This window comes from Neodiprion lecontei, chromosome 7 (assembly GCF_021901455.1).
Source record: "Neodiprion lecontei isolate iyNeoLeco1 chromosome 7, iyNeoLeco1.1, whole genome shotgun sequence".
Classification (NCBI taxonomy): Eukaryota; Metazoa; Arthropoda; class Insecta; order Hymenoptera; family Diprionidae; genus Neodiprion; species Neodiprion lecontei.
In genome coordinates, this window is record NC_060266.1 from 7,945,473 (window position 1) to 7,959,683 (window position 14,211).

General features: G+C 37.3%; 1 protein-coding gene across 2 annotated transcripts; it reads left to right on the forward strand.

Annotated features, from left to right (window-relative positions):
• The first annotated feature begins 1,209 nt into the window (after window positions 1-1,209).
• LOC107225967 (breast cancer type 2 susceptibility protein homolog) lies at window positions 1,210-13,425 on the forward strand. 2 transcript variants are annotated; one of them, XM_015666616.2, is made up of 16 exons: window positions 1,210-1,446; window positions 2,478-2,601; window positions 2,817-2,979; window positions 3,101-6,977; window positions 7,054-7,328; window positions 7,422-7,568; window positions 7,673-7,761; window positions 8,600-8,833; window positions 8,937-9,087; window positions 9,210-9,425; window positions 9,515-9,725; window positions 9,830-10,008; window positions 10,105-10,364; window positions 10,569-10,752; window positions 11,538-11,816; window positions 11,967-13,425. In XM_015666616.2, exons 1-16 carry the CDS (start codon window positions 1,320-1,322, stop codon window positions 12,309-12,311), a joined length of 6,861 nt encoding a protein of 2,286 aa, XP_015522102.2. In that variant the 5' UTR covers window positions 1,210-1,319; the 3' UTR covers window positions 12,312-13,425. The 2 variants fall into 2 exon arrangements, with proteins under 2 accessions (XP_015522102.2, XP_046601161.1); XM_046745205.1 differs by having other exon boundaries at window positions 2,820-2,979.
• The last annotated feature ends 786 nt before the right edge of the window (window positions 13,426-14,211 follow it).

Sequence of the window (14,211 nt, forward strand, 5' to 3'; positions counted from 1 at the left end):
CACACTTTATCCCGAACTGACTTGACATACTGACTTGACATACTGACTTTAAGACCCCCACTTAAAGTGTATGTGTAAGGTTTCTCTCTGATGTGTAGACCAGGCATTAGTGGGTGCTTTCCATTTACTGACTCAAATCGACTTGTGTCGCTATTTCTGGTGTAACCGGCCAATCTGGGCAAAGGAATACACCAAAAATAGCGACACAAGCCGACTTGAGTCAGTAAATGGAAAGCACCATCAGTGAAAGCACCCAGTAAGAACTTGTCCCCAGTTTTGAGGTAACGCAATTGTCCAATTGCGATTTAAGCGCCTCTTACGGAAATAAGTGAAATTTCCGCTACAAAATGTAAAAAAAGAAGGGCGGTGATCGTAACCTATAAACCTCCGTACTATAAGCATACTCCGTAAATTCGTAAAATATGCATTTGAATCGAGTGAAAACCAGTGATAACCGAGTAATTGCTTTTCCAATCTCAACCGACATTAAATCCGACGAAAGGGTGGCAAAGCGCGAATCGCAAGATCATAGGGGGCAGCGGGGAGAGCGCTATACGGACTTACACCGCAAGAGGCACTTAAATTGCGCCTTGACAATTCATCTTACCTTGCTCCAAAAATCGGACCAACTTTTGAACCGAGCGCTCCTTGATTATTGTCTCCCTCCTATTTACTTAAATGTATGTAGAATTAACATTGAAGTCACACAAGCCAAATACATTTTCTACACCCCTGCCCCGTAGAATGGTCAGAAGTTACTGCGATGCCACTTTATACTGCGGTAACTACGCCAACTAAGAAAAGCCCAGCTAAGTGCCCTTTACGCACGAAATTATTGTTAATCGTTATTTTCGTTTACTAATCTCAATGTTGTATGGAAATAGTCGTGCAATGACTCATTCCACTCCTGATTCTTTTCAGAATCAAAAAATTCTCTCGTCCATGGACTCCAGTGTCCGAGAAATGCGAAAAGTGCAAAAATGGTAATGCTTATCAAAAAACGAGACATTTTTTTGATGATCTTAAAGGCATGAGTAAGTTCCCTAAATTCCACTATTAAAAAGGAAGAGATTCACTTTCGAAATTGGAACCATTCTCGCTCATTTCTTTACTTATGCAACAAAATATAAGGTTGAGTTTGCTCGGTCGGTAAGAGTAGGAGTACTGCGTGACCTTAATTGGTTTGCTAATGCTGGTGCTCTTGGTGCTCTCACTTCGCAAAGCATGTGCGATGCGCGCCGTTTCTCTCGGCTTGAAGTGTGTTGCGTATTTACGTATAGACTGGACTGTATGAATTACGACCGAATTGAGTATTAAAAATGGATCAGTGTGACATTGAGATGGAAGATAATAACGCGAATGACACAAGCAATACAAACAAAAGAACGAATGCGGTTGACATTGAGTCTCAAACCTGTGATGAAAGTTCGCAAGACTTGTTCAATGGTAAGAATTTTTCTGTGACTACTTCGGATCCTTTGTTTTCGTCTTGTTCGAGCTTCATTCACGCAATTGTATTTCGTTTCCACCTTCGAATTATATTTGTGGTGTATACTCGGATTAATTAACTGAGGAAATTCATTGTGTATCGTGTCAAAAGAATTTAGTCAGTACAAAGTGTTCTTTCTCAATTCTGACACACTTTCGTTCCTACTTTTCCGTTCGAAAGCTGTGAATCCTTTGGGATCGGTAAGTTGAGAAAAAGTCTTCGGTCTTTGAGAATTTCATGAATCATTCATTTCACCGAAAAACTGCTGTTTAATTGCTGTGTTCTGTCAAACATTTATTTAAATTTTGCTATCCAGCAGAGTGAAAGAAACTTTTTCAAAACTTCCTTTTTTAAAATAGAAATTGTCAGTTCCATGATCAAAGTTCTAAACTTTACTTATCTCCAATTTGTTGCACTTATTGTCATTGACAATAAAGTTTCATCAACAATCGAAGGAAGTAACAACTGCAACGATTAGAATTCTTGAATGTTTGTACCATGGATTGATCCATGCCAAATATTTATGTCAATTAATCATCATGAAATTTCTAAGACTTTCGACACTAGGTATACACTTCTGTGCCAATAATAAAATAATGTTAGTCGATAAAAACATTAAATGTTAGCTGAAATTATGGATCTATGCAGAAATGTGTAGAATTAAAGTTCCTTACTGGACTTCAGAATATTGAAAACACAGCATCGATCATTTTTATCAAAAATTTGTGATTTTCCAATCAAAGTTGAGCTATAAAAATTATTATTAAATCACCAAAACATATCAAACACAAATCTAAGGTATGCGAGAATTGCTTGCAAGATTCATGAGCACTATTACAGGCCTGCCATTATATAGATGCAACATTTTTTCCAAGATTCATTTCTCTTTTTTATCAATGTAAACGGTTAACCGTTTTGCAATAAATAAATAAATAAGTAAATAAATGAATAAATAATTGAAAGCTTCTATGGGCAACCACATTTTCAGACGATGCATCAGCAGGAAATTCTCCGTGTGTCAATTTGGACGTGTCTCAAATCATCGAACTTAAGTCTCCTCTAGATTTATTTGCAACCCCGACACAAACTTCAAGGATACGGAAAGAAGAGAGGTAAATGATTAACCATTTATAGAAAATTCAGGGCTGTTACAAACTTGGAAAAGTTTGAAAAGTTGAAGAATTTTGAAAATAAGTATAATAATTGATAATACATCGTAGTATATCATAGTATCAATAAGTAACTACCCTGAAATTGTTAAACTTACAGTGCAATTCTCTGTGTAAACGTAATAATTGCAATTAAGAATGTGTCTTTCATTTTTCAGCAGGAGTCCAACTCACGCAACTGTTCCAAGTATACCATCGAGTCTTGTACCATTTATTTCAACAGTAAACGAGTCCTGGACTAGCGACCTTGAAACACCTCAAGCAAAAACAGTAGAGTTACACCAGAATGAAGTAAACGTGCAGCCAAAGTCATGCGAATATGTAAGATAATTAATAATGATGTATCCAGTATTCGGCGTATTCTCACAAAAAATGATCTCATCATCCTTGCAATCAGATAAATTTCTTGACTTACTGTGTCACTCACGATTCTCTTTTTCAGGTTGGAAACAAGGGGTCTGATTTGATGGTATCAAACAACGTCACATCTCATGTAACGACACCAAACGGTTGTTTTACTGCTAAAGTTGAAGATGAAAGCCTGTCCGCTTCCCCAGTTTTACACACTATGAACAAAAGGCATCGACCCAAGCGTCGCATACTGAAGTCACTTGAGACTACTATTCCAAAGACCATCTTGAGAAATGCTACTAACACCCACACATCTGTTGATAATATCGCAATGAAACCAATAGATCATGATTACGATGGTGTTACTTCGGTGCCAAGTGATTTCAACGACATTACTAATAGTACTTTTGTTATTGTTGATAATCGTTCACTTCACAATAGCAATATTTCGCAAATACATAGTGAGGAAGAAGATGTAGAAACTAATCGTTCAAATAAAGGTGTTGATAGTAGATTCCTTTCTCACAAAACTATTACCTCGGATCTAGAAAATCAGTTCATTAGTAATGATATTTCGAATTCTCCTTTGGTCATGAATAGAAGCTCGGAAAATTTCTACAAAGAAAATTTATCGATGACTGGATTGGAGAATTGCAAAGACTCTGAAAAAATTAATCGCAATGATATATTGGGAAGTAGAAAACCTCTAATAGGAAGTGCTAAAACTTCTGTATTTAATTTCGTCAATGACAAAGTGCTCCTAGATTCGACAGAATTCAATTCATGTAATGACAAATCTGACTCAACAAATATAAGTCTTTCACGTAAAAAGTCTATGACGGCACGTGTCAAGCTGATAAAAGAGTTGAAGAAAAAGAAACAGCAGGTCAGTAAATTCGAACCTGTTGATATTCCAATTCATGTTTTTACCAGAGCAGCTGAAGCTTTAGAAAGTGCTAAAATATCAGCGACGGCTTCACCCAAAAAACATGACTTGAAAAAAGATTGGGGATTAATATCATTCACAGAAATGTGCTTACTGGAAGAAGAAGAACTGAAGAATCAAAATTTGCCTCAGTCATTGGATAATTCAATTAACTATTCTGAGGTACCAGCTGACGAAGCAAATGACTTAGCTAGCTCACTCAAAAATGGTGAAATTGTCATCGACAAGGAAATTCCTAAGAAATTGTCTGCTGCGTCCTCAGAAACTGATGGTAACCACAGTGATGTATTTTCATTGCCGTTGACTCACACAGAAGAGCCTTTGATAGACATTGATGAATTTAGTCCATGGTTTTACCCATCAAATGAAACGAAGTCTGCGTCAACAAGCGACTTGAACAACGTAACAAATATACCTCAAGGCACATTGAAGAATATGCAAAAAGGATCAGAAGCAGCTATGGAGCAACCGGATCGAAACGAAGAAATTAGGAACGGAGAAAATCAATCGAAAATTTGGCCATCCGGTTCTACAGTTGTTAAACAATCCAATATAAGTAAGAGCAGTATTGAAAGTAATGATCGATTGTGCGTTCCGGCAGCTTTGGAAAACGTTAAAAGCGATAGCAGAACTTTGTTACAGTCGTACAGTTCGCCGGGATTCTCTACGGCCAGTGGTAAGCCAATAAGTATAAGTGAGGACAAGATTAGGAGAGCGACAGAGTTATACAAGGAGATCGCCATGCAAGATCAAAGCGGTTGTGATGGTATGTTGTTGGATGAGATATCGCGAAATCATGTAACGAATAAAGTGACAATCAATGCTAGTATTCCTCGGAGTTCCGCCAGTTCAGCAACTGCTATTACAGCTAATAAATCAGTGATTAATACCAGCAAAGATAACTTGGCAAAGACTGTCCATTCGTTTGAAGAGGTTGGTTGTCATAGGAAAGCAATCGAAACAGTGGACATGCCACAAATTGGCTCATGTAAAGTTTCTACGTCTCGAGGCTTGAAGCGACAGAGAGAATATTGTGATACCGATTCCTATGGAATGCCTGAAGTCGGTTCCAACTTTGGATTTACAACGGCTTCTGGAAAGCCTTTACTAGTCAGTGAAATCGCTATGAAAAAAGCTAAATTATTAATGTACCAGGACGAAAGTTTAAAGCATCAATTGCCACTGCACAAGGAACCAAAAACGAAGCTGAGAGACTTTGAAAATGTGAAAAAAAATAACTCTGGCATTAAGAGTTACTGTGATGCCCAAAAGACAGAAATCACAGTTACGCATTCCCTCAATTGTGATACTGGAAGTGGTGGACATGTTGAAATTAAACAATCATCCACGACAAAAGCAGGAAATCTGTCGAGTGATAAATATTCTAGGCAGTCGCTGGAGTTATCTGGTACAATTTCCCAGAAGTCTTATTCAGTTACTGAAAATCATTCCAGGCAGCTGGTACTGTTGGAAAATGAATCACAAGTAACTCGATCAACTTCAAAATCTGAATCAGACAAATTAAATCTGGGCTATATTTCTAAAAACGTTTTGACCGATGTTACTTCTAATACAAAAGTAGCAAAAGACTTTGGAAGAGCTAGTAATGCAGAAAATTGGACCGCCAACAATTATGCAATCAGCAATAAAATTTCGCATAATTCTACAGGATTTAACACAGCGAGTGGTAAAGCAATACCTATTTCAGAAAAAGCACTGTCTAATGCTAAAATACTATGGACGCAAACAGTAGATGGTTGTGATTCTGACTCATTTAATCATATACTTGATAAAGAAAATTCAATAGCGAGGCTTCCAACTGACAGTGAAAAACCGCCGAAAACATCGGATCAGATGTTGTCAAAAGTTGATATCAGGATGGAATCTGGAGAACACAATACGGGCGATTCTGAGTTTTCAAAATATAAACCTGACAATAAGTATACAACTGCTGGATTCTCAACTGGCAGTGGCAAACCAATAAAGATATCAGATCAGGCATTGACTAAAGCAAAAATTTTGATGATGTCTGAAGAACAGAATAGCTTTGAATTTTCTCAACTGAATCTTCAAGCTCGCAATAAAGATACACGTGAAGATTCAACAGCTAACAGTGACTGGACAAAAATCGATGAGAGTGTAACAATGAAAGTTAAGAAACCCGTTGTCGATAAGCAGGAAAATAGTCCACAACACAATGATTCAAGAAAGCATAACAGTTCAGCTGTTGAAATTTGTAATAGTAATAATATTTCCGTATTCACAACGCCTGGGATCCAATTATTATCGGAAAATATTACATCTGATGATACATCTGAGGGTGCGCTACTTTATCAAAAGTCTGAAAAGGTGGGTCTTAATTCCGATATACAAGCACGCAAATTATTTGCTGAAAGGGATTGTGATACAGGTGAGGAGATGGAAAACATGAAACATCGCTCAGAAGAGAATCAAAGTCTTGGAATACCGGTGAATAGCAACAAAAATTATGCTTGTCATATGTTGAAGTATGATCGAAAAAAAAATAATGCAGTTCGAACGCACGGGAAATCTGACATATTTCCCGTAAATGACAGACTTATGATCCCTAAGCTCGAACCGCAGAAGTCTTGGCCAACGAATCCTCAGAATACTAGTGCTCCTCAATTTTCAAGAAAATTAAATGCTCATGATACAATATTCGAAGTTGTCGAAAACGATCGAAGGATGTCCACTGTTTCCGAAGAAATAACTGCAAGCACAAAAGCCTTACTTGCAGATGAAGCAAATTTCCAGGAAACGTTATTATGGGCCGCGGCAATCACGTGCAGTCCACCTCTAATTGAAAACGAAGAAACATCTGTAAGACCGCCAGTTATTCTCAACGAAGATTGCGACGTTCAGGAAATACCATGTAGTCCGATTATAGGTGACAGATTCCGTTCGCGTTCACGGAAAAAACATAAGCGGAAAAGCAAAAGTTCGTTGAAAAAAGATTTAGTGAATCTTGAAATCACCAAGGATGATAAGAGCAGTGTGAATGGTGAGTTTGTAGTACAAAGAGTTTGTTTTACCGGTCTGCTAGAATAACTTAAAATATTGGAATGTTTCTTTACAAGGTTTGGAAGAGCAAATTGATAGTCAGTGCTTTCAACAATCTAGTGGTATCACGACCTCGACTTCTGGTTCATCTGAACAGTTGCGTAGGAACATTAGTCCAGTTATCGAGAGTGCTTCAAGTTCGATGTTTGCAGAATATGAAGTAACTGAGAAAAATGTTCCAGTTTTCAATAATCAGGTTGATAATCCACCCAATCCAGTATCCAGTGTTGAGATTGAACAAGACGTAATCTCTAATATTTTGGAAAATCGTTTAGCAGCAACACTGGCACAGGTATTCAGAATAAGCATCCAATAAAAAAATATTGATACATACGGTGATTAATAGCAAATTCAGTCCTCATCTGTCTTCAAACTCTTATTTAAGGAAAAAAAAATTCGTGCCAAGAAAAAATTCAAGTCGAAGCCAATCGCAGGAAGTTTGTTTCTTCGCAAAACACAGAAAACGAAGCCCCGATTATCGTTGCGAGAACTCACTAATGGAGCTTCACTTGTACCGCGAACTTCTGATGAGGTAATGATCTCCCCTAAGTTGCTCTAAATTTCTTCTTGCATCTCAACTATACAACCATAACTTTATTGTATAGAGTTTTTTCTAGTCTTATATCATTCTTACAGCTCGCAGATCTAGCTGTCGGACTTGATATCATGGAAGTTACTGCGGCCACTGCAGTTCGATATAGATTCAAATGCTCCGATTTTTACAGGTGAGATTTAACATAAGTTTATATGATGCCGTGTGGTAGTTTCAAGGGAGTTTATGCACATACAAAATTATTCGTCTACATTTCTACTCGTACGCAAACTGCTAAAAAAGTGGGTGAATTTTGGAAATTTGTATCTCGACAACCAATTATTCAATTCGATCGGGATTTGTTTGGTATGTAGACCAAGGTTCATTTAGGTTTTCTTTTTTCAAATTTGACTCAATGGACAGGTAGTATTGTTAGTGACAATAACGCTGACCATTTCACACGATGACATGATTTACGGAGCCCACGGAGCCATAAGGAGCTGGATCTCAAAAACAGCTCAACTACTTCAACCGATTATCCAGCATTCTTTGACAGTTTATCCTGTCTGCCACGATCCGGAATTTTTTTTCTCTTTTTCTTGACAAAATGGATAGTTTAGATTTCAAACTCCATTTTCGAGCAGTATATGTTTATGTGTCTAATTAACAAAAAAAAATGTTGTAATAAAAGAAATCGGAAGCATGGCAGAGAGGATAAACTATCCAAGAATACTGTCTCGAAATTCGAGGCAAATCGTTTCAGTCGTTTTTGAGGTATTATGGATACGCCAGAACAGCTCACCAAGCAATACGGTTGACATTATCGTCAATAATAGTGCTTCTTTTTATTTTGAATTGATTATAATAATAATAGAGTAATTGTTTGTTGAGTTTTATATTCCTAAAACTTAACCACTTTTTCAGTTGTCTACTTGCACATATCCTCTCAGTAGTGAAAAGAAATTCTGTAATGAATATACGCCTTGAATATAAGTGTCTTAAGTCTTTTGTGTTCTGCTCAAATGTTTCAGCAAAGATAAAATATGTACAGATGTTTATGGAATAGTGATGGTCGATGGTGGCTTGTTGATTTTTGATGAAAATGGTTACGCTGGTGTTGACGAGTTTGAGCAAGCATTTATAGCAAGTCCCGGAGTGGATCCCTCTTTAGTACCCCATAAATGGGTAGAGAATCACTATCGATGGATTGTATGGAAATTAGCATCCATGGATAGAATGAAATTTGGAGATCTATCTTTTTCAAGGTAATATATCTACTTTATTGTGAATTTCATCCGTACATCGGTACATAAAACATCTGAGGTAGCTTGTAATCTAGAATGTTCTTTAACGAATACTACGAAACAGGATGTTGACACCTGATCATGTTATGGAGCAGCTGAAGTATAGATACGATCGAGAAATTGACAAGTCTGAGCGTCCGGCTTTGAGGAGAATCATAGAAAAAGATGATCCTGCATGTAGACGTATGATTCTGTGTGTAGCTACCATTACTAAGGTAAGATAACGTCACAATTTGAACCTCAAGTAGATGAATACTTTAAATTTTCTGAATTACAACTACGAAACCGTTTCTGATTGTTCTCTGATGATCAACTGTGAAGTAAATGTTTTTTCCAGATCGAAAATGATCAAGGCTTGGAAAAGATGGAACTAAGAACCATATCGACGTCACAATGGAGAGTGGAATTAACCGACGGATGGTATTCCATAACTGCAAGTATTGACGCAGCCATGTCGCGTTTAATAGCTTTTGGCAAAGTGCGCGAAGGTACAAAGCTTGTTACGTGCAGAGCAGAATTGTTGAACTCCGATCAAGGATGTTCCCCGTTAGAGGTACGCTTTTCATGAACAAACCTTCGTTGATCCTGATTAGACTATTTGCCTGTCTAACTATATTCTAAATATGTAAAACATCACATTAGATGCCAGCTGATGTATGCTTAAAAATTCATTCCAACTCCACCAGAAGAGTAAGATGGGACACTAAACTTGGGTACTGTAAACACGTGGGATCAATTTCAACAGGACTATCAGCTATACTTGTAAATGGTGGTCTGATTGGAAGATTGGATGTGATTGTCACCCGCGTTTATCCGATCCAGTACTTTGAAAAGAGTTCAAACGGCCAATCGAGTAAGATTTACAATTACCACGTTTTATGTCTCTGAAATTTTGTACAATTCTTTTCCACTTATCAAATTGCAACAAGATCATTGTACTCCATCGTTTTGGTGCAGTATTCAGAAATAAGAAGTGCGAAGACAAGGCAGCAATGGCCTATGAAAATGAACGTCAGGCGCAAGTAGAGACGATCTGCGCACAAGCACGAACTGAATTTGAAGCCAGGAATCGGAAACAGTCAAGGACTTCCTCCTCAGATCCCCAGACCGAACTCTGGTGCTGCGAATCCATTGAAGTACTAATTGATTCCAAAAATTAATCATTTAATAACTAATTCTAAAAAGTTTATGTATGTAAATATCATACGTTTACGTATTATTTTGAATTGCAGAGCGACCTATCTAGTCAGAAATCGCAAAGTTATCACGGTCCTTGCGAAATGTCTCAAAAGGCTTTCCACGATCACCTGCAATCTATGTTGACAAGGAATCTTCCTCCACCACGTAAAGTAACTCAAATTCTGAAGGTGCGCGTAGCGGAGGGTGAAAACACAGCTCTTCTTACAATCTGGGCACCCAGCGACGATACAAGTGATGTTTTAAAGGAAGGAAATCGGGTCTCTATCCACAATGTGCAAACATCTGGAAAAAGGTTCACTCACAGTTTTTCGAAAAGCATACATTTTTGTGTACGTTAGCTCCTTATCAAATTAGATCACCACTGCTTCTAAAAAGCTAAGTCGATGAATGAATCTTGTAATATCTGTTCATAGATTTTTATTTATCTTATCAAAGACCTTTATTTACATCGTATATTAAAGACAGTTTTTTAGCTGCATTATATAATATTCTACAGGTTCGGTGAACTTCAGCTGACAGTTGGTCGCCAATCTGTTATCAAGTTTGAAGGCTCTGGCGCTTCTGCTTGTCATCAAAGATATTTAACCCCTATATCTGAAGTAGGTGTCGCTGGATTTAGTCCACCGTTCGGCGAGTTTGACACAGTGGGAATCATCATATCCTTAGGCCCAGCGTCTCATGTGAGTTTTCATGTCTGCTGAACTAAATTGAATTAGCTTAAGAATCTCTTTCGTTCTGAAACCTTAGATTGGCTACTTGCGTACATTTACTTGACTTTAGAAAGGAGTGAACGCAGAAAAGATCGTATTTTGCAAGTGTTTCACTTTTTAGCAGATATCTACTCTGTTTTTGAAACTCACCGAAACTGTTTATTGTATCGATATTGCAAGCTGTACGTTTTTTCTATCGAATGTTCATTTTGTGATGTGATAAACGAATATGATGAGTATATGAATGAACGAATAACAGGATGATAACATTAGTCAATGACTAGAAATGTTTTTTAGAGCTTGGACTTCAAATGGTATTTCCTTAATGCTTTGGTGTAGAGAAACGCTAAAAAGTTCTTACATTTTGCTTCAACTCTGTTATCGTCATCAGCATATAAATATTATGTTAATATAATAAAGCGATTAAGTCTATAATCGTCAGACAGATGAAAAAAAAAACTCTACTCTTACTGTCAATCTAAGATGGATGATTTTGTGTAAAGTTGTCGAAAATGAATCTTTATAACGCTTGAAAATTTTTTTCTTAATCTATTGAAACGATTGCTGAAAGCCGGTTGAATTTAGTTATAGTTATATCTGATTAGGATTTAAAATATCACTCTTCTGAACACAAAAATAAATTTTTTGTAAAATTACAACGATTTTCCTAACTTTTGAGGTGAAGAAAATGAAAGAAAACTACTCGTTACCAGGAAATATGATTATGAGAAAAATCTCTGGCCCGTTTTTTGCAGGGCATGAAGAACTTCGAAGCTATGAACTTAGCATGCCCAAACGCTGACTGCTCAAGTTCTGCATATTTGTCAATACTTTTCTGGGATGGAATCAAAGCTCATGGTTGCTCGGATATCCTTTCCATTGGGTCGACAGTAGCTTGCACCAATCTTCAGTGGCGTCGAAGTACGCCGTGGGCGATCCCTGTAGCATACGCGACGGAGCACTCAACTTTCACAAGATATCCGCGTCAAGCTTATCTTCACTCGGCTTTTGACGTCGTTAATAATCAGATCACGGTAATCTTGACATGTTAATTACACAGACCTTTCTTATCCTCAAAGTTGTCCAACTGTTCAGTTCTTCATCTGATAGTGAATTAGACGATAACTATCTTACCCATCGAAGGCTTTTTATTCCAAATACTGAACTTGATTGATATTTTCAAGGATCCACTAGGTTACATATCGCAGTGCGCCACTGACATCGCAAAAAAAAATGAGCAAAAGCCTAGCGCCACTCGATCTCCAGGTTCAGTCAACACATCGAATCAGGAGTCTTCTCCCGCAGTTGTTCTTTACCAGAGATATGGACCAGGAATGAGTCCAAGGACTCCTCAAGGAGCTCTGAACCCTGGGGGAAACACCACACCAGCAAAATATTCAATTCAGAAGCGATTGGAGAAGCTTCAATGGTACGGAGAGCCGCCTGACTTGTCGCCTATTCCAGTGAATCGATCCTCTTTAAAAATAAACCGGAAATTTGTACCACCTATACGAATGCCAGAGCATTAATAAGCTGAGTTCCGGAGACAGCAGTCCGTGTTGGATGTGTAAAATTAAATTTTATTTATAGTTATTACTGTTACCACAAATTATTTGTTATTGCTTTCGTTTTTTTGATTTCTCTTGACACGTGAAATAGGATATATAAGCGCAGTGCGTTGTTGTAGAAAAGTTTTCTGGACTTCGTTTAGAGCGTAAGGTGAAAAAGATTAGAAGTTCTAGGATTAAATAAAGCATTTATTTTTATATCAATGAACATTATTTTCATATCACAGGGTTTTATATTGTTCAAATACCGCTGACGTTGTTATATGGAATAAGAAGAAAATTTCAGTCAGTGCGTTCTTGATTCCACAATTTCGTTGCTTATATTCATTTGCTCATTGTTGATATTTGATACTAGGGGCTTCGCCCCTGCGCGCTTCAGATTATTTTATTTATGTAATCATCATTTATGACGAATACAAAGGGTTGTGGAGATATCGACGAATCCGTAACAATCGCGTTTAACGGGTTTCCACCCCCCGTTGAAATCACGATCCAGCGCTTTTCAACCCGTTATTGTCTAAATTTCTAAAAACGCTGAAAGTACTTTTTAGGTATTTATATTATAAACTGTTTGAATCAAAAACCAAGTCGATGTCTCCTCTGTGTGCGGAGATATCGTCGAATCCGTAAAAATCACGTTTAACCAATTTTCACCCCCTTAGGGTTCGAATTTCTAAAAATCACTTCTTAGTGGGTGCTTACGTTCCGAGGGGAATATGCATCCTAAATTGCAAGTTTCTAGATCAAGGGGTTTAGGCTGTGCGTTGATCGTACTTGTTCCTTTATATATACAGAAGATAACATGTAATATTTAATCTGTACAGTGTTGAATAACGAGTATGTAACAATACTAATTAATGGATCGAAGTCCGTTCGTCTCCACAGTAATTGTGCCCCCCACGCAACCTACACTAATACGCAGCATTTTCATTTTCATCATTTGAAACGGGAATTCCGGTTGTTTTCAGTGATTTGGCGGGGACAATTTTACCAAATATTCAGAAAATTAAAAATGACATAAGTCGAGTGCTATTGGGAAACATTTTAAAATAAAAACAGTCTGTTTTCTTCAGGATTCAAGTGAAACATATCGCGTGACTAAAAGCAAAAGAGCGTATGCGCCGTTTTACACCCTTTCTTAATTTGAATAACAAAAGGACGTATCTGTACACTATACTTTGTGTACTAAACTATGGCATAACTAATTAAAACCAAAAGGGCCTGTAAGTCTTCAATTTCCACGCGATTTTTTATGTTACCATCATGTTGTTACCCCGTTTGTTATAGAATACCATTTTTTGGCGCGTATGCTCTTGTGATTTTAGCCACGCTGTATTTGAAATTATTTTTTCCTTTGTAGAATTCATTCTTTACCCAAGAGTTGAAATTCTTTGGTAATGATACACACGCCTTACAGATTAAAATCGAGAATTATGAGTTCTTTTAACTATGTCAGAGCAAACTTAATCAAGGCGGCATGATATTCCACTTTTAAGCAACGACACCAACCATCGTTACTATCTGATTCACACGACTTAAACAGTTAGAGTGTATTCGAATTGAGAAGCAGTATTATCTTATCTTAATCCTCACAACAACCTAAACAAACACTCCACCAGTCCTTTTCGTATTGTTGAGCAGGGTTTACAGACCGTTTCAATACCGCGGTCATGTTGATAATATCCGGAATTAAATTGTAAAGTGATCGACCTTCTGCATCGTGAATGCAGTTAAATTTGTTTGATACAAAGGAAGGGATTTACTTCTTTACCTACTACTCCATTACTCACACTTCCTATCTGCTTATTTTATGTCGAAAACAAATTGACTAATTCTGGGCTATAAATATTCTCGATTGAAA